The 23,625-nt window shown below is 54.9% G+C and overlaps 6 protein-coding genes across 6 annotated transcripts; 2 read left to right on the top strand and 4 right to left on the bottom strand.

The window, feature by feature from the left end:
- Positions 1–1,904: 1,904 nt before the first annotated feature.
- CDEST_14571 (uncharacterized protein) lies at positions 1,905–2,935 on the bottom strand (the record flags this gene model as incomplete). The annotated part of the gene is made up of 2 exons (XM_062930727.1): positions 1,905–2,051; positions 2,684–2,935. The coding sequence occupies 2 exons, from the start codon at positions 2,933–2,935 to the stop codon at positions 1,905–1,907; spliced, it is 399 nt and encodes a 132-aa protein (XP_062786778.1).
- Positions 2,936–5,501: 2,566 nt separating this feature from the next.
- CDEST_14572 (uncharacterized protein) lies at positions 5,502–5,770 on the top strand (the record flags this gene model as incomplete). Its single annotated transcript, XM_062930728.1, has 2 exons — positions 5,502–5,508; positions 5,547–5,770. The coding sequence occupies 2 exons, from the start codon at positions 5,502–5,504 to the stop codon at positions 5,768–5,770; spliced, it is 231 nt and encodes a 76-aa protein (XP_062786779.1).
- Positions 5,771–7,400: 1,630 nt separating this feature from the next.
- Positions 7,401–7,841, bottom strand: CDEST_14573 (uncharacterized protein; the record flags this gene model as incomplete). The annotated part of the gene is made up of 1 exon (XM_062930729.1): positions 7,401–7,841. Exon 1 carries the CDS (start codon positions 7,734–7,736, stop codon positions 7,401–7,403), a length of 336 nt encoding a protein of 111 aa, XP_062786780.1. The 5' UTR covers positions 7,737–7,841.
- Positions 7,842–10,941: 3,100 nt separating this feature from the next.
- CDEST_14574 (uncharacterized protein) lies at positions 10,942–11,498 on the bottom strand. The gene has a single exon (XM_062930730.1). The coding sequence runs from the start codon at positions 11,280–11,282 to the stop codon at positions 11,010–11,012; it is 273 nt and encodes a 90-aa protein (XP_062786781.1). The 5' UTR covers positions 11,283–11,498; the 3' UTR covers positions 10,942–11,009.
- Positions 11,499–12,772: 1,274 nt separating this feature from the next.
- On the top strand, positions 12,773–16,507 carry CDEST_14575 (Putative serine/threonine-protein kinase, active). The gene is made up of 2 exons (XM_062930731.1): positions 12,773–13,724; positions 13,851–16,507. Exons 1-2 carry the CDS (start codon positions 13,670–13,672, stop codon positions 15,962–15,964), a joined length of 2,169 nt encoding a protein of 722 aa, XP_062786782.1. The 5' UTR covers positions 12,773–13,669; the 3' UTR covers positions 15,965–16,507.
- A 4,599-nt stretch (positions 16,508–21,106) lies between these two features.
- On the bottom strand, positions 21,107–22,897 carry CDEST_14576 (Putative ubiquitin-like-conjugating enzyme Atg3/Atg10). Its single transcript, XM_062930732.1, has 3 exons — positions 22,054–22,897; positions 21,518–21,986; positions 21,107–21,458 (listed from the first exon to the last, which is right to left on the bottom strand). Exons 1-3 carry the CDS (start codon positions 22,572–22,574, stop codon positions 21,405–21,407), a joined length of 1,044 nt encoding a protein of 347 aa, XP_062786783.1. The 5' UTR covers positions 22,575–22,897; the 3' UTR covers positions 21,107–21,404.
- Between the last annotated feature and the right edge of the window lie 728 nt (positions 22,898–23,625).

Below are 23,625 nucleotides of genomic sequence, written 5' to 3' on the forward strand. Positions count from 1 at the left end.
ATTGCATCAAGTTGCTTGGTGACCAACCTACTGACGACTATCTATCTATCCTTGTTATTACACAGATATCGGAGTTCGAATCAACTGAATTGTGCGAGATTTGTAAAACATATCTCGAGGCCGAGGGGGGAACCCTATCATCCAGGGGCAATGTAGCCACCCAAACTTTGCAGAGTCGACGGTCTCATTCTGACACTACGCCCCATTTACATCTTCAGATGCTCTCGCTCGACCAAATTCTAATAGCCTTCTTAGTGACAGCGGAAGCTGTCAGTCATACTCTTGACCAGACACCGAGCTACGACGGCCAGAGAAACATGAGCAACTCAAACAAAAGCTCGGCTCGTGGTAACATCTGCTCGATTTCAAACCAAGGCTGCCCTCCAAGACAACGACGGTACTCCCCGCAATACCATTGCATCCGATGCCGAGATGGTCACGAAAGCCAATCATTTGCCCTTGGAAGCCGATTTCCATCTCCATAAACTTCTGTCCTCTCGCTCTTGTTGCCGACTCTCGAATTCATTACCTAGTTCTTATGCCATCGTTCACTCTCAAAGAAAGGGTTCCCCTCTGACTTTGAATGCGCGACACAGCGACATAGCGCACCGGGTGTCGCACTTTGGAGAGCTTTCCAGGTTTCTCGCAGCCACCTCTTTTCTCAGGCGACCTGAATAACTGCGTGGTAGGCTTGTTCGACCTACTTGGGAGGCGACTTTTGGTGTTCTTCGATCGAGTCACCACCTCGCCAACTTCCTCACCACCTTCGCCGTGTAGCACTAGGAACTTTCTCTTCCACCATCTCCAGTGTGCTGATCATAAATAAGTACCCCTTCAGCCGGTGACGAGAGGCTACGGGCTCCATACGAACTTGGCTGTACGCTGTCTTCGCACCAAGGAGAACTTCCAACGAGGCCCGACGAAACTCCGCGCACCACCCCCCTCTGACTCCAAGATACGCAGTGGGCATAGCCGGCGTCCATGCCGTGCTGGGACAGGCACAGGCGCCAGTGACCAGGATGGGAACTCTGCCAGGCATTTTGCATCCGCACCCTAGGCTTGAACACTTGGACGGGGTTGCGAGATTTCAGGTACAATGCATAGGAGCATCGGCGAGACTCCCCAAAATACCTGCCATACACATACGGCTGATAGTAGAAAGGCATAGTACGTTTTGCATAAACGCGCTGACATGCCGAGTAGGTCGATATTGCTTCCGCCAGTCCAGCCAGTCCATCCAAGGCCCCAGGCATCGTCTCCCAGAGAAGAGTGAGTGCTACACGCCCGCCGATAAAGCCAACGTTTGGCGACTCCATCATCCATCTGCACGGTACGATCTTCAAGACCTCAACACGCTCTCGGCTCCCAAGAAACAGCCTTCCAAGATATGCTGCCTGCGGCTATAAAGTAAGTAGAAGCACTTTGACTGCGCTCCGGCTTCAGTCAACTTTGACAACAGGCCTTTATTGGAGGAGCAGGCAAATAGGAGAACAGACGAAAGTACGTCTTCTTAGACGACCTGTATGGGAGTTTGCACTGGTCGTCAGTCCTTTGGAACCCCCCTCCCCCTCTGAGCTGGATCCCAGGCGGGTGTTGTGCCACCCGCGATCTCACGGCAGGCATCGAAATACAACGCAGTCGAACTCACCCCGGTGAAGGCTCTTGATATCCGCAGGAGCCCTGGAGACTGACGGTACGGTTTGCCATAGACTTCGCGTTGAGCGTAACCCCCACTCCGGATGCTGCCCAGGTCTGTACTGAGAGCGGTCTCAGATACATCACACCATTGTATCGTGACACTTCTGGCTGCAACTGCCGTTTCTCCCAACCATTCGTAGGATGCTCTTGGCAGGACACCCACTGTCCTCGGAAGACGGCATTATCGGTCCATGGGTCGGATAGACTCATCGGCCTCCCTCTATGCCGATGGGCTCCTCGAGCCCAAGTATCTCGGCGGACAAGACACGGGCAAGCTTTGCCCCATCGGCCACCAAGTACGTTGTCAAAAGCCCTTTCTTCACTTGCAGTAAGTCGTGATGTTGCCAGCTTCGCTGAATTTGGCAGGATCAGCAATGTTCAGGGAGACAGAGAAAGTTATATTTGGTGGACGTAAAGGCCGAGCTCAGGAGCGGACAGTCCGCGACGTCCTAGAAGAGGCCTACCTGAGAATACACAGGGCATCACTCCATGATCATTCCGTGAACCCCAACTCCAGCGATTCGAGGTCACACCTTTATTATAGCTCCAGCTCCAGCTCCAGCTCACCGCTCCGATCACCGTCCTTTGGCCGCCAGATGTTCGTCGCTCCCGAACTGCGCACCCCAATGACCCAAACAGATAAGTAGATGGTACCAGAGGCACTTCATTCAGCTGTCAAGGCAGCCTCCCTCTCTTGAGTTGCGAGACACATCTCGGGGACCAAGCTTCTCACACTACCAAAGGGCACCAGACTTCCCACACGATATGTACCCTAATACGGACACAAGCCTATCCTATTCTACAGCCCGAGAGATCGAGAGAGCAGCAACAAAGACTTCCATCTCGCGCCGCGCAGCAACACGCGCGAGAGCTCATAACCCGCGTCTCAAAGTTATACCCCCGTAGCTTCCGCCATCGCACGCGTTCCGGCTGCAATTGCAGCTGCAGCTGCAGCTGCAGGTCGTTGCTACAACGCACGACCAACCGGCCCGCGAGACGCATCGGCTTGAGACACCTGTCTACCTATCTCCCACCTCAGCTCCAGCATCGAAAGGCCACAGAGCGCCGAAGGCCGGCCGTCCACGCTCGGATCGAAGCATCTCAAGTTCTCAACACAGAAGGATGCATAAGGCTTCCGGGGGGAACGGAACACTCTTTCCACCCATTCTGTGCCACCAACGCACAGTTCGCCGCCCGCATCCGTACCCCACCCTTGAGCCGATCTTACTTCCGTCATCACCTTAGCCCGTCCGAACTTCGGCGGAAGTGATAACAGGACGTCTATGTAGATCATACAACCACAGGTACACACGTGTCAAATGGTCATCGCAGTGTACCTGTATGTGACGCCCCGCGGGCGCCATCTGCCCGACAACTGGAAGGGGAAACATATGCACTGTGTGTATATGTGTGGGTGTAAGATGTAAGACAGAAAAGAAGAAAAAGAGTCGAGAAGAAACTCGACACGCTCGGCTTGGCACCTCCCATCGCTCAATGGGAAGCCCCGAATGGGCCAAGAGAGTCGTAAGGTTACAATCGCAAGCAATATCGAGACAAGCTTCCCCTGGCTAGCAGGAGGTCGAATGGTAAGGCATTTGAGCATCTGGTCTGGACACACGCCAAGGCCCCGCGTCGACACACACACTCGGCTTTTGTGGTGACGGATCGTCGCTCAGGCCTTTCGGAGCTAGAGGAGACTAGGCGATGCAGACGTCTCCGACTTGGGCAAGGTGGGAGAAGCGTTCCAGAAGAGAAGATCGGGGCAAATCTTCCCTTTCGTTTCGCCACAAAGAGATAAGGTCCTATCTGCGAGAAATGTCTCCTGGGTACCGCTCGCCATCGAAACTCTCTTCAACCCCACCCAAGAGCAGAGGTGGTTGGACGACAAGCCTCCCTTTCATCATGCAGATGGAATATCCTTATGACAATGAGTTTCCGGGAGAAAAGGAAGTCTGACAACATCTTGCAGGAGAGCTCTGATCCCGCGGTCCGCGTATTGTGTCGGCGGTGCGGGGATCAATCAACCAAGTTATTGAGCCGCAAAGCTACGGCGGCAGATGCGATGCGAAGGGCGGAAAGCGTACGAAATGTATCCAGTATAGTGAAAGGAGGGGGGGGGGGGGAGTGTGGGTGAAAGATGCAAAAGAATGATTGGCGAGATGCAAAGGAGGAGCATGAGCCTAGGCCACACCACTACTACCACCGCCGCTGTCATCTTTGCCATCATCCATCATGGTGCATGCCAGCCCAGGCCAGCCCGCCGCGTGAGGGATTTATTGTCCTGATCCTCAACGAAATGCCGCTGCGGTATGGACGGAACGGAGAGCCCAAGCGCGAGAATGGCCTGTTCCTTCCCACCCTGCAAATAGAGTTCTGTGTGAGTGTGAGTGTGTGTGATTTCGGTCGGGACAATAGAGCCCATTGTGGGCGTAAGCCAATATGTTTGTACCCCGCGAACCCCAGACTTTTCCTGTTCTTATTTTCGTTGGTAGCCAGCCAATATCGCGATGGGTGTGTTGACTGGTGAGCACTGAGGGGTGACGAGACCCCCGTGTTGGTATCGGAGACAGTGGAGGTACCTACTCGAGTCTCGACGCAACTGCCCGGCTGTAGTAGAACAGTGACAAGTTCAAGAGGCATAGTCAAAAGCCCTGCGGCGCGGAAAGCTGCAGCGAAACCCTCCGTATGCATGGGGCAGGTTCGAAAGCAGAAGGCAGTCGTACGAGCTTCCCCAGGAATCATCAGGCCGGGGTAGGCTGTAATGTCAGAAGCTGCAAGCCTTGTGGGCTGTAGCTCCTACCAATTGTTTGTCTCCAGCTGGAAGATGCACCAGGCATGGAAGCGAGATCCCCCAGCCCCTTTAACCTGCTGCTGTTGTCCAGCAGCCGTGAGAGGGCGGGCACTCAAATGCAAGCCTACTTTTCCAGGGCTTCGGGGGCCTTTAGCTCACCGCCACTTGCCTTGGCGGGAAAGCCGTCGTCGTTGTCAAGCATCGAGGGGCCAGCCACTCAGACAGAAGAGGCTCGAGCGGGGACGGGCCATGCCTCTCTCTCTCTTTCTCTCGCGCCCTCCTCTGGGCTGGAGGGACGACGGAGGAAGAGGCTGGTGACGATGTTGACGGCCGAGACGCACGCTTCTATTGGGTCAACGTGGCGTTCCGAAGCCTTTTCCGTATCCCGGCTCAATACGGAGTACGGACATGAGGCTTGGCCTTACCACCGGCCAGCCAGCCAGCCAGCCAGCTGCGGTCCGTCTGCCCAAACAACGAGGCATGTGTCTACTTCGGCAAACGTTGAAATGAGACGTCAACTGAGGCTAAAGTCGTGGTGTCCCGCCCTAGGAAACCCACCGCCTTATCGGGAACACTCATTGTCCCTCGATAAGGGGCGCGCGAGCTCATATCCGTAGCAACCTCCTGGATCGTGTGGTATGCACAGCAACAACAGTAGATAATAATACGCGTCTCGACTCTCAAGTGACTGTCCGTACAACGGCGTAGACAAGCCACTGGGACGCGTCTGCTCTTCCATTCGCCAAGCCCAAACCTCGCTTGCTGCTCGCTGTTCCCGAGTGCTATTTCGGTGCGACAACTACTTTCGCAGAGCATGCGGGCATGAAGACCCGGATCTAATCCAGCCAGTCCCACTTGGAGCTGCCAGCTGGGGACATTTTTGAATTTCAGTGGCACCATCTCAATAACTTTCGCACCACAAAGTTGGGGGTAAGTTGGGGGGACAAGCCCGCATGTGCCAGTGGACACCATCGAAAGGTTGCTTGCTCAAATCCTAGCGCTGCCCTGTCTGATGGTGCGTGTGTGAGAGGGAGAGGCAGAGTCCAACAGAACACAGGACGCATCTGGACTGGAGCGGGGGCCATCCACACCTTCGCGATCTCTGTATCCGTATGCGTCACCGACGAAGCGGACGTGACGGAGTCATGGGCGCCTCAATATCGTGACGAGCGGGAGCCGCTCCTGTCCGTTCCGCCATGGCCGTGGGATGTTGTTCATGTCGCCCGGGCGGGCTTGCCTGATACGTGGGTGCTCAGCGGCGGCTCCAGCGTCGCCGGCTGAAAATGACAAAATGACAGTTTCCGTACTGCAGGGCCATGGTCGACTGTCGGTGACTGACACAGCATCCCGGGACTCATTTCGGTACATCTCGGTCGCCAAGTCGTCAAGCGATAGTCACAACGCGAGCTCCATTACGTTGGCACGGTCAAGTGACGGGATCCATGACCCGTCTCTCCTCCTCGAGTCCTCAATCCGCACAACCCACTCCCTCTCTATCTCCGTACGGCCGCCGGCGTGGCACCGGCCAGCGCCAAATGTCTGGCTCATTTCATTATGCGTCGCATCTCCCTTTCGGTCCACCTGCAGTAGCGCATCAAGCGAGCCATTCACCGTCTCTCCCCAAAGCGCGCTGCAGCCCCAGTAAGCGTGGGGGAACGGCATCCTCGTGGTTTTGGTGCTGAAACAAGTCGTGACCAACAGGGCTGTCACAAAACCACTGGTGTACACCCTCAGCTCCTATCCAATGCCGCTCTGAACGGCCCCGGCCCACGCAAATGTCACCGGTGACAGACTGGATGCGACACGAGTGACCCGGAAGCGCCATAGACAGCGAAAGGGAGAGGGGCGCTGACTGGTTGACTGACGGCTTGGTGACCCGAACAGCGCGCTGTTGGCGAGCCTGACTTGAACATGAAATGCTATGGCCGGCGGCGGTGTTACGCCCTAGCAACGTCGACTGCGGTGCCTGTTCCCGTCGTTTGGACAGGTTCAGCATGAATGCAAGCCAGGCAGAGCAGCTGTCAGCCAAAACTTAGTTCGGCCGACGGACGGGGGCGCACATTTGCAGCCTGGCAAGTACTTGGCACACGCAACCCGCATCTTGCTTTGCCATCGGTTCGGTGCGCCACGCCGCCCGAAACTGTGCTTCTTTGGGTGCCGTAATATCGCGTTTTCAATGTCGCCCGGTCCAGCACATTGAATGCGCTGGCCGAAACACCGTTGATGACGATCAACGGGTGCATTCTCGTGGCAGGGCCCGGTGAAACTGGCATCGAATCAGACATTCAACCAGTTGGCATCAATGAGACAGAGCGTTGCAGACTAGTTGCGTTCCTATGGCTGGGTTTGCGGACGCTCATCCCGGTGCCGTTGCAGAAATCCGGAAGCATACTGCCGGCAAAGAGGCACAGACAGCGGCGGACCAGCGGCTGCATTTTGTGGTAAATAAACCCTAAAGGGATCCATGACGATGACGGTTGATTGAGAATGGCTCGGTCGTGACTTGTACACCGGCCAGTCGTCTCTGCTTTGACGTGGCGCCGTGTTTCGCGACAAGCAGCGCGCGCCGTTTGTTGTGAGCGATGCAGTTGCATTTCTCTTGCTGTTCGATTAGGCTCGACGTTTGCGCCGGGACTGAGTTGCTCGGCGTGCGCTTTGCTCGCTGTTGCCAAGCGCAGTTTTTCTGGCAATCTCAACAGCCTTGTTTCAATTGATTGGGGCAGTACTCTGTGCACTGAATTGCATGTCAGGCTCGGTTTGGTCAAGTATCTTCAGAAAGGCGAAGCTTTTGCTGCGGCCTCGCTGTTGATCGCCCGCCCTATTAATCTTGTCGTCTCAACGACGGTGAAGCCAAGGAGTTTGCTACATATTCACGTGTGTCAAATAGACCTCATCAAAGTTGTCGTCATGTTTAAACATCGATGACTGTATTCTGTTTTGTAGGAGCGGCCATGATGTAATATCGAAACGCTCGTATCGCGTTTCGGCGCAAGACGAAGCGAGGCGGTAAGAATGGTCCCTGAGAGCCCATTGATGAGCCGTGACCCTCGAGTTGAAGATGCCCACTGTGGTCTGGGGGCAGGAACGACACCCTTGTCATCTTTCCTTCCATGTTCAGAGGAAGCTGGCGCATCGGAGACTCGGCATGTGGTTGAACGTTGAGTGGACTTTTGGCATCACCTCGTGGTTTCCATGCCAAGCGGGCGTGGCCTTGGGAAAAGCATCTTGTTTCTTGGGTTGAAGTCATCCTGAACACGCTCCGAGCCGGAAACGCAATCGGACATGTTTTTCGTTCTCTTCGTGTTTGTGCAAAGGTGAGTCCCGTTCGACGAAACTGTTGGAATAATTCGAGAGATGTCTTTCGAGGACGATCAGGTAGCGGTACGTACTCAACGTGGGGTCAAGGCGCGGGCGCTGCGCAGGGTCCAGATTAGGGCCGTTTACTATCTCCAAAGCTAGGAACCCATGGCCAGTGGCGATAATTGTCGTCAAATGGAGATCCGCGAACAACTGGGGGTGCTGGGGATCCATCGCTGGCCTTAGCTGCATCCTTGCCGCGCGAGCAGAGGCTTGAGAGAAAATAAGACAGCAGTTGGAACGTTACTCGGTGGGTGCTTCGAGACCAGTGATCGCCGTACCAGACTGCAGCCCAAGTCCGAGACAGCGACAGGAATTGACTGTTGGCACAGTATTGGGTTGCAGGGTCGTGGTCAGTGGTGAGAGGCTGCCCATGAAGTCCCATTGACTTTCGGTCTCTCCCAAAAGCTTCCCGGATCCTGGGGTTGAGAAAGTCTATCGGAGGGCTTTAGAAACAACCACGGCAACCACAAGCGAGAGCGACTGCAAGACTTGCGCACATTACAGAATGGCCAGCCTGTCAGCCAAACAATCGGCGGCAAGGATGTGGCGTTCGGGTACTAGGCTGTTCCTGGTGGTGACATGATGATGGACGGCGCGAGGCGTTTTAGTTGGACGCTCGAGTACGCGGTTCATCGTCCGTGCCGCTGAGACATACATTTGAACCTCCGAGGGTAGGTATCCCGTAAGCGCATGTGCCGCTGAGGTTGGGCATCCTGGCGTCCCCCGTTCCTTGTCTAAAGAGAAAGACAAAACCACTGTCTTCAAATGCCTTCGCCTCACGAGCGCGACAACGCAGGTACTGCTACACTGGTCAGCGACCGCGAACATCGAAGCACTTGCAGGATCCGATGTCCAACAGGCGCCGATTGAACCAGGAGTGATGTCGGCTGCTGGCAGGGCGGAAAAGGCACCCACCCCCACCCCCTTCTGTGTCGCGCCGTGGCAGCCGAGGAGCAGGTTTTGTCGGCCATGTCGGCCCTTTGGGGCGCCTCCATTCTCGGGGAGTCTCCGTCAGTTGACCACAAACAGCCCCCGAGTTGCCGACAGTGTACTGTAGCGGGAGTTTTATCGCTCACCGTGTTCGATCTGATGCCCGTCTGTGGCTCCCCAGTGATAAGTTCATCAATCACGTCCAGTCCCCAGTCTCCAGCGTGGTGCATTCAGACGGAGCCTGCCATGACCCATCAGCATCACTCCGAGGAAGAGCCCTGAGAGAGATCCACCGGGGCACCGAGGACGACGTGCGTATGGGTGGCCTATGGAACTAGGTGTGTGTGTGTGGGCGTGACTTGCAATGGCAATACAGAGTAGATCAGAGCCTCGTTCGTGGGTTCTGTGGTGGAGGTAAAGCGGTAATGAGGTAATCGTCGGCATTTTCGCATGACAAGGAAATATGGATACCGTTCTTCCCGTTCTTGTGTGCCTTGCTTGATCTTGTCCTCGCTGCTCTTGCCAGTTCCCTCCCTCATGCGCAGGAGTATCCGTACCTTTCTTGCTCTTGCTTGTCATTGACCTTTTGCACACAGGGCGTTCTCTCGTCAGCTGTCATCCGGTAGCGCACGTACCGCCATAAGTGTGATGTACAGGTAGGTACCTAAGGTACAGGTACCACTTCAATCCGCCCCTGAAACACATTGAGAGCGCAGATTCTCATCGAACCAGTTGTCGCCCGTAGCTAGCTACACGGGCAGTCTCCAAGTGAGATAGACATCTTCTGATTCTTCGCGCCTTTAGCAACCGAATGACTTGCTCAAGAGGTGCCTCTGTGCCGTCCCCTCCACCTTGGAACTCTTTGCCTGTCGGCCAAACATCGTCATCTCTGTCCAACAGCCGCCGGTCTCGTGGAATCCCGCTAACCAATGCTGTTGTCGCCAAATCGGCAAAAGGGAGAAGAAGCACTATTCGGTTGCGAATCGTCAATTTGTGGATAGTAGCAATCATGATGGGCCAGAATCAAGGCAAGCCGCCAAGGATAACGAGCGACAGCAAATGACTACGGTATTAGTATCAAGAAACAGATTTAAGCCGACCGGTCTGAGGTAAGAAGATCCAAATCAAACCAGAGACAGGCAGCGAGCGTGTGCCTCGGCAGACTAAGATGTCATTTAATTCAGTCATCCACTATCCGCACCGTCAGTGTCGTCTCCATCTCATCATTTGCAAGCAGGTCCCCATTTGGGCGGGTACTCGGAAGGCAACACGGGAATACGGATACTGTAAGTATTGTGCAGGCCAGGGCCAGGATCACGATGGACCGCCCCCTTCCCTCTTACCTTCCCCAAGGGAAGCACGCACAAGACACACAAAAACCCATCTGTGTCATCGTCATTTTCGGGGCGGCGAGCATGCATGTATGTGCATGGTGGACTGCATATGGACGGCGTTGAGTGCGCTTGTGAGTCGGGTGGGTGCGGTAAATGCTCCGTCTACGGTGCTGCCACGCACCGCACTCTCCCAATTTCAGACTTCAGTTACGAGAATTGCCGCATCGTTGTTGGTTGGACCGCCGTAGATGCGCGAGGGTAAACTTCCCCATTCCAGCAATTCCTTCTCTCCAGAAACCGGCGGCGGCGGACGAACACGCTGCATGCTGCAACAAGAAGCAGGGACAAGCCAGGTGAGCCACATGGACCAGTCCTCTTGGAGCAAAAAGGTGGTCCTCCTATAACACCATATCTGCAAGACTCCAGGGAAGAGCCCAGGAAGACAGAGCATCGGTTCGCAGCCAAGCAATCCATCGCATCATTCACCCCACAAGATTGTTGGGGTATCTCATTCGCCAGCGCATGGGCGAGCTTTGAAACTGAAGACCGAGTCGAGGCTCGAATTTAGGGCCATACTGATGGGTGTTACAGTACCACAGTGTCTTAAGAGTCTGTATGGATATGCGGATATGCTGTATCAATTGGAATTGATCATTGACTGCGGTCACGACGCCGAGCAAGTCCACTCACGCCCCCTCCCAGAATTCCTGCGGCAAGGGCAGCGGTGGCCGCTGGTAGGCCTATAATAGATCGCAGGCGAATGGAGAGGCAATTGAAACATGGATGGACGAAGTGATACCTGCCCGCCTGCTTTTTCTACCTGCCGATGCTCGCCAGGAACCGGTGCCAAATGCCAGCAATATCACATAAATATGAGTAAGTTGCTAATGCCAACACTAATGCTTGCTTCTATCCTGGTTGTTTTTACAGATACATGTCGAATCTGTACGTAGCATATTGGCCGACGCGATGCTTTCCGCCATTAGCCTTTGATTGTTCGCCGATCGCGGCTGCAAGGGGGAAATAGAAAGTTGGCAGTCTGGAAGGCATATTCCATTTGGGATTCCTACTGGGTTCCATGGCTCATGGCTTCGGGCAATTACTGTTCGCCCCCGTGTTGTTCCTGAGGTCTGGCATGTCCATTGAGGCGATGGTGTTGGGCGGGGCATTGCAAGTGGCAACGCAGGCAGGTCGATATTCCATTCTTGTGCAGCAGCCGACTGACGGACATAGAATGCCGTCCCGTCTGATACGCCAGAGAAATAGTAGACAAGATACTACACCCAGGTAGGGCAGGGCTCAGCCGTTGGGGCCGATGAGTGAGTACGGTGCTAGCGCGCATGCATAGTGAGAATGAGAATGTGAGTAAGAGACTGATAGTAGAGTGAGGATCGGGCGCCTTGTAAGAATCAGGTTCGGCCGGTGTGCTTCCCGTCGGGTGGATCTGAGATACCCATGGAAATGTCCCCACTCCAGGGCTTTCTCCAGTCCCGCTTTATTTCGTCCAGTGTCGTGCGTCCCTGTCAAGGCTTATTCGTACAGACTCCAGAGCGTCCCCGAATACTCGCTCAAACCCCCCGTCGTGCATTCGTCCCTACGTAGGAGGTAGCTAATACTTGGCAGCTGTTCGAGCGAGACCTGCCATGGGCTCTCACGCGCTGTGCGTCCCTTGGTCGTTTCTTGGCTGCACACCGTCTTGGCCGCAACCCTCGCGAATGCCGACTGCTGAATGGCCATCAAGGGGGGTTGGACATTTGAACACACTGGGCCTGGTCCAGTCTTGGCCACAGATACATACACTGCTGCACTGTGTGATTGTTGATTCCGTTGTCGCCTGCTGAAGGAGGATGCCAAGTATCTGAGGCAAGCTGCCGTGTTGTTCGTGTTATGTTGGTGGGTGGTGGTAAAGCGAAGAGGAGAGAGTCCCCGTGGCCCGTGGTTGACCCGGCTCACTCTCCCTCGCTCCTGCTGTTTCCGCAGATTGGCAAATGGAAGGAAACCAAGCCGCCGCCACTGCACGTCTCAAGTAGCCTGCCTGCACATGTTATCCGTACGGATACCTAGATAGGTACTCGCGCCCAGGTAGATGGGTACCTAATAGATACCAGGAAACACCCAAGCCTAGCCAATTAACAATACCAGGATTCTATTCGCAACCAACTTGTCCATTTGTTGCCTCTCCCTCCACTTCCACTTCCCCATACAACCCCCCCACCCGGACAACTCTTCAAACCTCAGGACACATTCAGGAAATAAAAATAAAGAGTATTCCAAGTGCGGCAGCGGAAGATACGGGGTACCTGTTTCCTTACACGCTCCGTACCCCGAACTCGAATTGCCAGTCTGCACCTAGCCCCCCTTTCCCCCTTCTCCCCAGTCTCTCCATTTCCCACTCCTACCGATCCACTTTCGCACAGTCCTTTCCTCATCTTCCACACCACCCGGCCGAGGCGGAAAATAGCCCTCGATTCTCAAGAGAGCGTCCCCTCCGACACCCACGCCCCTCTAAGCGCAGCAGCGGGGTTCTCCTTCGAGCGTGTCTTCATCCAAATCGAGAAACGGTTCCCCCCGTCTCGTTCGCGACCCATTCTCCCCTGCGACGGCTCAAAACTCGCAGCCTTCCCACCTCCCAAGCCTCGATTTCAGAATGGACGCCTGAATTGTTTTCATGTTCCTCCTCTCCCCTTCCCTCCTCTTCCCTTCCTCTGATCTAATCCACTATTAATATTCTATCCCCCCGATACCAAACTGTTTACCTCGTCTTCTTCGTCGTCAATCCAGCTCACGATTCAGAGCGTCGAGAAAAGTACAAAGACCAACACGTACTGTCACTCATCACGGCATCCGCAGCCTCCCCGTCTCTCGACCCCTACATACGCTGTGCCAATACCAAGACGAGGTCCCTTTGGACAGGACCCAACATCCAGCTCGATTCTTCAGACACCTGACGCAAAAAAAACGGCAGACGCTCGCGTGCACACTCATACGCAGGCCAAAGGATCAAATTGCTCTGCTACCACTTTCCTGTGTTGCAAGATCTCCCAACTCATACCAAAAAAAAAAAAAAAAGGAGGCTGCGGACTGTTGGTTCGACACAGAACGCTCAACCAAAACCACGACAGAATAAACGCATGCAGCCACGAGCAATGGGATAAAGACCAAGCTTTTCCAACAGACGTCTTTTCCCCCTTCTCTTTGCGTCTTCGACTCTTGGCTTCCAAGGTCTCATCGTCCTTTTGCCAGACCAACCCACTTCGCCGACCTTGACCCGACTTATTGGGTTGTATTTCGCGTTGGCTGACACTCGGGGGACACACTCTTTGCTCACCTGTCGCCCATCCTCCCCCCTCCATTTGTCAAGGCCTAGGCCAGAGAATTGGAGACCCCTCGGAATCGCCGCGGACTACCTCACCCTCCAAAACCCGACCAGCACTTGCACCAGCACCAAGCGTTTCTTCTTGGTGGTGTGTGGCCCAATTACGTGTCGGCCCATCCCTGATCAGAGCACCCTTCTCCGCTGCTGTCGCTGAGCCCACCGGCCACACTCCGAAGAGCAATGGCGGCCGTCCTTACCAACCTGGCGGTGCCCCAGCCCGCTCCCCTGCCCCAAGGTATGTCTGGTGGTCGCTGCACCCCCTAGCTGCACTTCCGTCATCAAGCAGCTGTTCCCAACCCGCCCTGTTTCCGTCCCCAGCATCCCTGAAGGCGTCAGTCACTAACAACGCTTGCGATTCCAGACAAGCAACATTCCGAGCAACAAAACTCAAGTAGCTTGTCCTCGTCCCCCCGCCAATTCCCGACCGATCTTACTTCTCCCATCCTCGAAGAAATCGATGAGTCCGAAAGCGAATCGCCGAATGAACCTGTGACCCCCATTAGCAGCGGGAGACAGTCCCAGGAGTTTACCACCCTTCCCAGCCAAGACCATCACGATATTACTCTCGCCCCCGAAAGCCAGCCTACCCATCAGGTGCAGCCTGCGCCGAAACCTCTTTTGGTCAACACAGCACCCACCCCCACGGTCTCGCCCGCAAACTCGGCCACGACACCAAAGCCCGCCAACCCTCCAGCTCCAGCTGAACCTACTCCTGACCAAGAGCCGCCACCCACTCCGCTGCAGAGACGGCCTACTCGAGGCTCCACGACCAGCTTTAAGCGGACCATGTCCAACATCTTTCGAAGATCCAACTCGTCCATCAACCGACCAGAGTTCGACTTCTTGGGCCAAGCCAACGACGCCTCCGAGAGTGCAGTGATTGACTCGACACCTGCCAAGAGCAGTGGCAGACGTTTCTCAATGAACAGATCAAGCAACACCACGAGGTCTAATTCGCCTCCATCGCCGGGCTCGCCCGTCGACACCGCCTCATCGTACAAAGAGGCTTCGACCATGCCTTCTCAGGATGACTTCAAGAAGAAGAACAGGGCCTCGACTGGCTTCACCAGCCTGCGCGGACGCGCTGTCAACTTCGTCGGCGCCAACGTCCCTGGACGGGAAAAGCACGCACCCAAGAAGCCGGTCCCTCTTGGAAGGAGACGCGCCAGCAGTTTCGAAGCTCGCCTCGAAAGCCGTCATCTTGCGCCTGCGTCGGACAATCACTACAAGAACCCCGTCCTGCCGATGCAAGGATCGTCTCCCTGGGCTCAAATGCCCGACGCTGGTGTAGGTGTCAAGGCCCGTCGCATGAGTCTGAGCCTCCCCGATGACTTCCAGGTCGACGTTGTCGAGCTTCTCTCCGAGTTCGAGTACCAGCACAAACTGCTTGGCCGTCACGGCAAGCACCTGGGCAAGGGAGCCACCTCCAAGGTCACAATGATGTGCCGAAAGGGATGCCCGAATGAATTATACGCAGTCAAGGAGTTCAGAGGCAAGAGAAAGAAGGAGACGGAGGACGAGTACGTCAAGAAGATCAAATCAGAATTCAGTATCGCTAAGAGCCTGCACCACCCCAACATCGTCGAGACGGTTCGTCTTTGCACAGATCACGGACGCTGGAACCACGTCATGGAATACTGTTCGGAAGGTGATCTCTACGGACTCATCGCCAAGCGGTACATGACGGACCCGGCGAGACAGAGTGATCGTCTTTGCTTGTTCAAGCAGCTCATCCAGGGCGTCAACTACCTCCACAGCAACGGCATTGCCCACCGCGACATCAAGTTGGAGAACCTCCTCATTACCAAGGACAGCAAGCTGAAGATCACCGACTTTGGCGTATCAGAAGTCTTTACTGGCCATCACCCCGGCTTCCGGGAAGCCGGTGGGCAGTGCGGTAAGGGCATGTGCGACGAGATCCGCTTGTGCAAGCCCGGAATGTGCGGCAGCGAGCCGTACACGGCACCCGAGGTCATTCTCAAGCAGGATGAGTACGACCCTCGCGGCCTCGACGTGTGGAGCTCCGCCGTCGTCATGATTTACCTTACTTTCGGAGGCAACATCTGGAAGAGAGCCGATACCTCGCACGAGGGCTACAGACTTCTTCTCAAGGGATGGGAGAAGTGGGAGGCCAAGCACCCCGACCCCGATGCTCGCATGACGGAAACAGACTACCCTCACTATCCGGCTTTCGACCTGATGGTCTCTCCGCCCGCGCTCCGCCGTGTGCTTCTCATGATGCTCAACCCCAACCCGGCAAAGCGCGCATCCATCTCAGAGATTGCCAATCACCGCTGGGTCAAGAACATCGAATGCTGCCAGCTCGAGAGCTATGACGACCCGGCCAACCTCATCGACGCCACCAAGAAAGGGAGTGCACAGCTCAACACTAAGAAAGTGTTCTGCCACAACCACTTGCCACTCGAGAGCCACGGCCACTCACTCGGAAAGATGCCGGGTCAAATGGGTTATTGACTACACCCGGATACGACGATACGACTTTTTACGTGTTTGATTTTCTGCATAGCCACGATTCTATCTTTTGGAGTCGGCTCCATATTATAAGTTTGCAACAGCAAACTCACAACACCAGGCGTTCATAGAGAGGCTGATGCAAAGAGCTTTCCATAAGGCTTGGAATTGTTTTTTTCGGAACGCACACCTGAGAACACTTTGGAGGCAGCAGAGACCGCTGCAACACAGCCCTGCAGTGCGCCATGGGCGCGTATACGCAGTAAGACAAACATTCAGGCTGATGAAGGGGGACATTCAGAATGTGCATCGCCATACATAATCAAACCACCTTCTTTGATAATTCGCACATGCACGCCCGTGTCCCAGAGTCAAACCTACGCTAAGAGGGTGGTGAAAGATGTGCCTGCCTGGGTGCGTAGGCACTAGGAAAAGGGGGAGGACAGGCATTGTGTGAATTGTTGTGTTGTGCGCGCGTGTAAGTAGAGACGCCCAGCATGCTTCAGTAGCTTGGTGTGATAGACAAAAGCTTGGCATTGGTTGGGAGGACACCTTAGCGTCTCTTCAATTCAAAACACTTATATCAAAAGTTGGGCGTCAGCTGGCTTGTCCACGAGGGCTCATACCTCTGTCCGAGTCGCGAGTGCCTTTTGTTTGTAACCCGCCAGGAGGGATTCGCCAAGATGTCTTGATACGACGTATGTGGCTCACCTCATGGAGAGGGCTCGGGAGAGGTTTCCCCCGCAATTAGAGCAGAGATACAGATACAGCAGGGGAGGAGGGGAGGGGGGAGGTTGGGGCATCCATCTTTCTGCCCGGTAATGCGGGCCAGAGCATGTCAGTCTAGGTGCAACATGCACATCAGCCATCCTGACGTAAATATGGCCTCCGTTTCCGTCCCAGCGGCACAGTGTTACTACGCTTGGCGTCAATTATCGCGGAGGAGATGGAGGAGGAGGAGGAGGAGGAGGGGGGGGGGAGAAAACGGTAAGCAGCGCGAGCCAAGTCTGGTTGTGTGTGTGTGGAGTGTGTGAGTATGCGACTCAATCAGCCGGACTAAACCGGTTCCAATGAAGCTCGCTTCCGCCCAGAGTTTGCCGTCATTTTTGGGCCAGGTCCAGGAAAGCCTGCTTTTAAGGTAGATGGGGAGATCTAGAAACTGGGACCCCTCGGCAACTGTGTGGTTTGTTGCAGGTACCTATGGAAGGGTTGGTAGTGGTTGTGATGGACGGTGGTGACGGTGGTGAAGCAAAGGCCAAGCAAATCCCGTCAGCCTAGCCCTGTGCGCATCCCACGTTATCTCCAGGGCGATGCGGGGAGGCGTCTCCCGCTCTATTCTCTTGTTTCTCCCCTTCCTTTTTTTCCCGGTTCCATTATCTTGGGGAGGGGGCACACCACCCCTCCCTCCCTCCTCATCTCACTCCTGCTATTTCGCCAGTCGTCGTCCGACCTTCGATCGCAGCTGAGAGGGTATCGTGGCTGGTGTAGCATGCGGTGCTTGTTTGGTAGTGGTACGCTGCCTACCTCCTTGGTCTACGATAAAATGGCGGCGAGAGGGGAGAAAGGGAGGGGAGGAGGCACTAAAGGTCGCCTTAGCTGCTGGCCCAAATGACCGCCCCTCCCCCCCTCCTTCTCATCGCGTCGTTCACTCACCTAGGCGGTCAGCTAGTCAAAGTGGCGGACGGGGCGTTATGCATGTGCAAAGCGTCGCCGGGCGAGCCAGAAGCGGCCTCTTTGCCCTTAGTCGACCACACCACGAGATGGGAGAGGATTGTGGGACCGAAAGCTGACGGGGGCGTCTTGGCAACGGCTGCTCCCCTTTGCGATGGCCCGCGAAAGGACGGCGGTGTGGATCGCAGAGGATGCAAGTCCGCGGCGGCAAAGGGAACGTCATTCCCTCTCGAGGAACGACGATGGGGAGGAGGAGGGGGGGGGAGGGGGTGGGAAGGGCCCCTGTGCCGCGTCGACCCTCTCGTGCCTCGGAGGTTTTGCTGACCTTTTCCACGGCAAAAGACGGATACATCGGGATTCGACCTCGTCTGGATCGAGTTTTACGACAGCCAAGATAAGTGGTTGCTGAGAAATCACGGATAAACCGGGTGGGCGTAGGGTACAATGGCAGCTGAGTTACCTATCGTCGTCATCCGGTACCGAAAACGGCCCCAGTCTTTGATCGGCTCCGGGGAGCCGGAGAAAGACGACGGTCGACGCTGCGAGGCTCGATATCGAGCAAGGACTGACATCCAGTCAAGCATTTGCCAAGACGACGGAGGAAACGGGTAGGTCGGCAACAGGCAGAGCAGGGAAGTACGCCACCTGCTTGTCATGCGGGTTCCTCCCTCGTCGGGTCCTCGGCATGCGCCCGTTCTGGTCGGTCAGTCAGAGCATACAATGCGTTGTTCTCTCCCTGGTGGAAGGTATAAGACGCGACGCCCGGTCGGTGCTGAGCGGACGCTGCGTTAGGGTGAGCATTAGTCTCTGACCTGGCGCCGCGTGATGGCGGTTTCGGTTGGTGTCGTTGGCTACGATGAGAACGCGTGGCCCCCCGACGAATAATCGTCGGAAAAGGATGGCGGTGATTTGAAAGGAGAGAGATAGAGAAGACAGGAAGGGTTGTATCGGAGATATGGGCAAAGGTATTGAGTACTTTGTCTATCTGGATGGGGGGCTGGGCTTGGGTAGCATCTCTACGTGAGATAACCCAAGTGCACGCTGTTGTCCCCTTGAAGTGCTGTGGGGTGAAGATGGCACCATGTAGGACAGGGCAGTGTATTGTCAGAGCACACCGGGGCTTGTAGCAGCTTGCATACGGCCGAGGGCATATCTCTGTCATGCTCAGACAGGGTTGACCGTGCCGCCGAGCATGGCGGCTGTGAATTGGAATCGCCCGACGGCACACACGCGGGGAATACGGTCGTCTTCTGAAAAAAGACATCCGCTGATATATGCCGGTGTCTATGATCACTCTGACAGACATTGTGGATGTATTTTGCCGCCCTCTGATTGTTGGTGATGCTTCATGCAGTGTACCCGAACGGTGATGTACCGGAGCCACATGAGACTGGTGTTGTACCGGCCTTCTCTTCAACGCTACATTACTCTTTGCACAGCATAGATATTGGGACTACGTGTGGTTCTATAAACCCTTTCAGACTGTATATGTCGATTTGCGTTTTTCTTCGCTGAAGAGGCTTGCGGAATGGGTCGAGTCAACAATCTTAGATTTAGAAGCATGGAAGAGAAGCGAGGGGTCACTTCTCGTCTCCCGCGAATGCGGGAGGGCAGTTAAACAGTGACATATACACAGTGACAGACGCTGCCTACTTCATGGAGCGTCTGTTCTTGCCACAGGCTTCAATATCCCTTGAAACCAACCAGATACGGTAGCGTCAGAGGCTTAGTATAAAATTGAATGGAACCTAGCAATATGAGGTTTCGGACGGACAAATTCCACGGGTTTATGCTACAAATGGCATTTGGAGGTGTTGTCTTGGCTGCGTCGCTCATCAAGTTGTGGCTACTTTACAAAATATGGAATGAAAAGAAGTTGCAGCAAGAAATTCGCTGGCCAAACGCTCCCCTTTCGTAATTTCATGTGAAAGCGCAGTTCGATGCCAGCATCGTGGTTGTGTCGTCGTCCATCCGCGATGATATCTTCACCATAGCAGTCGGGAAAGAACCCATTTGCAGCTTTTCATATTAGTTGCTTGGCTTGGGGGGGGTTTTTTTTTTTTTCCATGCTCGGTAGATAAGAAGACATGTCAAAGCAGCATTGCCCGTGAAACCCCGGGGAAACCTAGGCGATCCTCATGTTTGCTTTCATTATCACATCAGCAAGAAATGCAACGCTTTCGAAGAAGAGATGTTGTCGTCCAAATTGGAGGAGTCTCACTTGGCAAACTATTTGCATTACTGCAAGGCATAGATCTGTGCTGGCAGAAAAAGATATCTCTAGCCATTCTCCTTCCATGCCAACTTATGTGTACATCATAAACATAAGGAGGCAACATCAGTAAGATAGCACAAGTGTTTTAACCCGTAGGCTAATCTACGCCCATGAGCCTCGCTCCCTCGACTAGTTCTGATATTGGTGTTGGAGAGATGGGCTTCGAAATGAATGGCTAGCAACACAAGCCGGCCATTTCGAACAACCGTTCAGTCTGCACTCAGGCAAACCAGCTTGCTAACGTTCCGGGATCTTCTGGACCAGCAACCATTCAACTGCGGTCTCGACTCATCATGCGTCAGGCGCTTGTGAGTCTTCCAGATTTGGAAGCGAAAAGCAACACGAGACCAGCGTCCAATATGCATCGCTGTGATATATTACAGGGCAAGGCAAGGTCTCCATCTTCTGCTGAAACTTGGGTGTTCGAGCCGTTTCATCAAGAGGACAACCCGGGTCAAACACCAACAGCACACTTCTTCAAGACCACTCACTTCTTTACATTGGAAGGGTCTCGTACCAGGAAACCATCCCTTAGTTTCAAACGACACTTTGTTTCTTCGAAAATCAAACTTTGAAGAAGAAAAGAGAATGGAAAAGAAGCCTCGGTCTCTGCCTCCAAGACATGCAGTTAGCAGCGTGGCAACCTGCCATCTATGCCGATACCCACGCGAATAACAAAAGACCAACGTGCGGAAACTGGAGAGAAGCCCCGTTCGCTCGCTCACTTTGCAGACTCCGCTACCAGGCATGGAAGGCTATCGGCCAAACCAGCGCCCTCTCGCAGCGTCGAGACCAAGTCTACACCCCCCGATGACCCAGAAATGCGGGCTCCATTCGCAAAAACGTCCAGGACGTCTCGGTTGAGCGCGTAGGCTGCCTTCTTCCTCCCCTCGTAACCCCCGTATTTGACTCCCATCATGTCGATCGTCCGAGGGACCTGCCAGACGACGGGGAACCGGCGCCGGCCGACTTCGGCGCGATTCCGTCGCCCTTGCCTTCAAGAGATCTGATCGAGACAACATCAGCTCGGCAACCGAATGCTACAGAGTTCAGCTCGCAGGCTGACTATTGAATGCCATCCCATTACTCTCGGTCCGGCTCATAGAAACTGACCGAGATGGAGCATATATGCCCACCCACACAACCCCATGTTGACCGATCATTGCCAAGAAAAAAATTCTTGTGCCCCCCTCAGCGTCGTCGATGATCACTGTAGAGTCATCACAACCAATTAAGGCATGGACAGTATCTACTTCCATATGTAGTAAAAGTGGAATAATACCGTCTGGACTTTGTAGTCTACTCAATTCTTCGTGATCGCCGTTGCAAGTCCCCTAAATCTAGCCATCACCCTTCCAGTAATCCAATGACATAAGAAACCCCCCATTGCATCTGTTGCCCGAGCCCGTGAGACCAGTAGTGAAAGAGAGGAGAAAAGAAATGGAGGCCGCGAACCCAAAAGCCGATCTGTACGGCAGGGGAAAAATCAATCGTCGTTTATACCCCCATCGTGAAATCGTGCTCGATACCAGGAGTCACGCTAGCCATGAACTGCAAGCTATTGGTTAGCACGCACTGCTTGGCACCGCACAATGTGAAGAATCACGTACCTTTAGGAAAACGACAAGGTACTGGTCCACCCGGATGGCGACCTCCTGCTCGTCGACCTCGCTCTGCTCCACCTCCTCCCACTCGTCCTTATCGGCGGCGGCCTGGGCGTCGCGCACGTCGAGCCGTCCCAGCTCGTCGACGAGACCCTCCATGCCCTGGTCCCCGCCAACGGCGCGTCCCGCGCGCAATTTCTCGCGGCGGATGCGTAGCGCGGCGTCAGCACGGTCGAGCAGCGTCTTCATGACGGACGCATGCTTGCACGGGTGTACGCTGGCCATCTTAATGTTGTTGGCGAAGAAGGGGAAGTCCTCGAGCGTCACCGTCTTGTCCTTGTAGTCGCCCACGATGTCATCCATCATGGCGTGCGGCGGTAGCGGCTGGTTGTTGGGCGAGTAGCCCGAGAGGTAGAGGCGCGGCGTGCGGTAGTAGGTCGAGTACATGATGTACAGGGTGTATGTCCGGCGACCGCTGTGTCGCAAGGGGAGTTAGCACCGCGCATCATCCTTAGCTTTCCGGCGTGACGGGCATCGCGTACCTGTTCTTTCCGCTGTCTCCGGCGTCGCGGATGATGGCCTCGTCGTCATCCTCGTCCTCCATATCTGGAATCTCGTCGTCGTCGACAACCTCTCTGTCGCCAACGTTTCCCGAATCGTCCACCGTCCGCACCTCCTTCAACTTCAGCGGTTGCGAGCTCGCTAGACCGCCCGTGCGCAGCCAGCCATCCTCGTCATCGTCACCACCACCGGCAGAGTTCTTGCCGCCCTCGACGAGGGCCTCTTCGTGACCGGCATCACCGGCGAAGTCGTCGTCGAGCCGGCGGTTGCAAGGGACGTTGCGCGTGACAAGGAACTGTTTCCCGGCGGGCAGGTAGCTGACGCGGCGGCTCTCCGAGTCGGCATCGCCCCAAGACCAGGTCGGGAACTTGTAAACGAGATAATCGCCGGCGGCAACGAACTCTTCGGGGGTGATCTGGCCCGTCTGGCGGAAGGTTGACTTGTGCGAAACAGGCGTGTACCGATCGCGGAGGGTGTTCACGGTGGAGTAGAGAAGATTCATGGTTGGTCGCGAATCCGTCCAAGATCCAAGGTCCAAGAGGCAAAGGCGTGGGCTCTGCGAGTCGGTGTAGATGTTGTATTACTACGTCGTTGATGGTCTGTATACGATACGTTTCGTTGCTTCGTGGTGATACTGTTGCTCCCAGCTGCGTCTGTCTGGCTGAAGGGTCGAAGTGTGTGTTGCTAAGGTCAGTTAGGTGTAAAAGAAGAACGATCGCTCCTCCGCCGGCACCCTGAATGATGTAGTCCGCAAAGGTTCCGCCTGATGTCGATGACTGGGAGTCAAGCTGTGGCAGCTGTTCCGGGCGATCACATGGATGGCGGGGTTGTCTCACGATTGGACAGGGAAGACGGTGGCGGGGTCGTCGCCTACCTGGGTTGCCAAGCTTGGAGACGCCTTATCTTATCGGCCCCGTTGAGGGCTCCAGAGTGACGGAATATGGTGCGGAGGCGGCCTGTGCACCAAGCACACCCCATCCAATCCTCCTCCTCTATCTGGGTTGTTGATACCGCATCATTTCACTAGTGAGAAACAATTCCATAACCCTAAATGATCTTCATATCGTTCTCATCTGTTCTGAGATACAATATCACTAACAAATCAACTTTTCAATTTCAAAATCACTAACCGGTTCGTTTGTTACGTGAGCATCTTCCCTCCTTGGCTGGTCAATTTATCGATTATCCGATACCTGCATCCGATGAAGGACACCGTCTCAAGCCTATCCGCTACGGTACTGGACTAGACTGTTGTTCGTGACGGCCAAGAAAGGCAATATCATCGGCCACTTGCGTGATGACGCCGTGGAGGACATTCAGTATGGGCAGACGGCACACTGCAAGTCCATGCTCGGCATTCTCTCTTCGCTCCAATCCCGAGCCCAAAGATGTAGGAGCAGGGTACATTTTGGACAGCATAGGGAACTTCCAGCAGAGTCTCAAGAATCTCAAACCAAAAGAATGCTTCGCCGTGTCACGTTCTAACCTCGGGAATTCACCCGCCCATGCGTCTCCTTTGTGCAGTCTAAAGGAAGCAGACCCTACCCTTCCGA

This window comes from Colletotrichum destructivum, chromosome 10, assembly GCF_034447905.1.
Source record: "Colletotrichum destructivum chromosome 10, complete sequence".
Lineage (NCBI taxonomy): Eukaryota > Fungi > Ascomycota > Sordariomycetes > Glomerellales > Glomerellaceae > Colletotrichum > Colletotrichum destructivum.

Coding starts and splice junctions, on each gene's coding strand:
- CDEST_14574 (XM_062930730.1), bottom strand. CDS start 11,282: ATGCCCCGCCCAACACCATCGCCTCAATGGACATGCCAGACCTCAGGA.
- CDEST_14575 (XM_062930731.1), top strand. CDS start 13,670: ATGGCGGCCGTCCTTACCAACCTGGCGGTGCCCCAGCCCGCTCCCCTG. Junction 13,725..13,850: donor GCCCGCTCCCCTGCCCCAAG/GTATGTCTGGTG, acceptor TTGCGATTCCAG/ACAAGCAACATTCCGAGCAA.
- CDEST_14576 (XM_062930732.1), bottom strand. CDS start 22,574: ATGAATCTTCTCTACTCCACCGTGAACACCCTCCGCGATCGGTACACG. Junction 21,987..22,053: donor GGAGACAGCGGAAAGAACAG/GTACGCGATGCC, acceptor CTTGCGACACAG/CGGTCGCCGGACATACACCC. Junction 21,459..21,517: donor ACCTTGTCGTTTTCCTAAAG/GTACGTGATTCT, acceptor AATAGCTTGCAG/TTCATGGCTAGCGTGACTCC.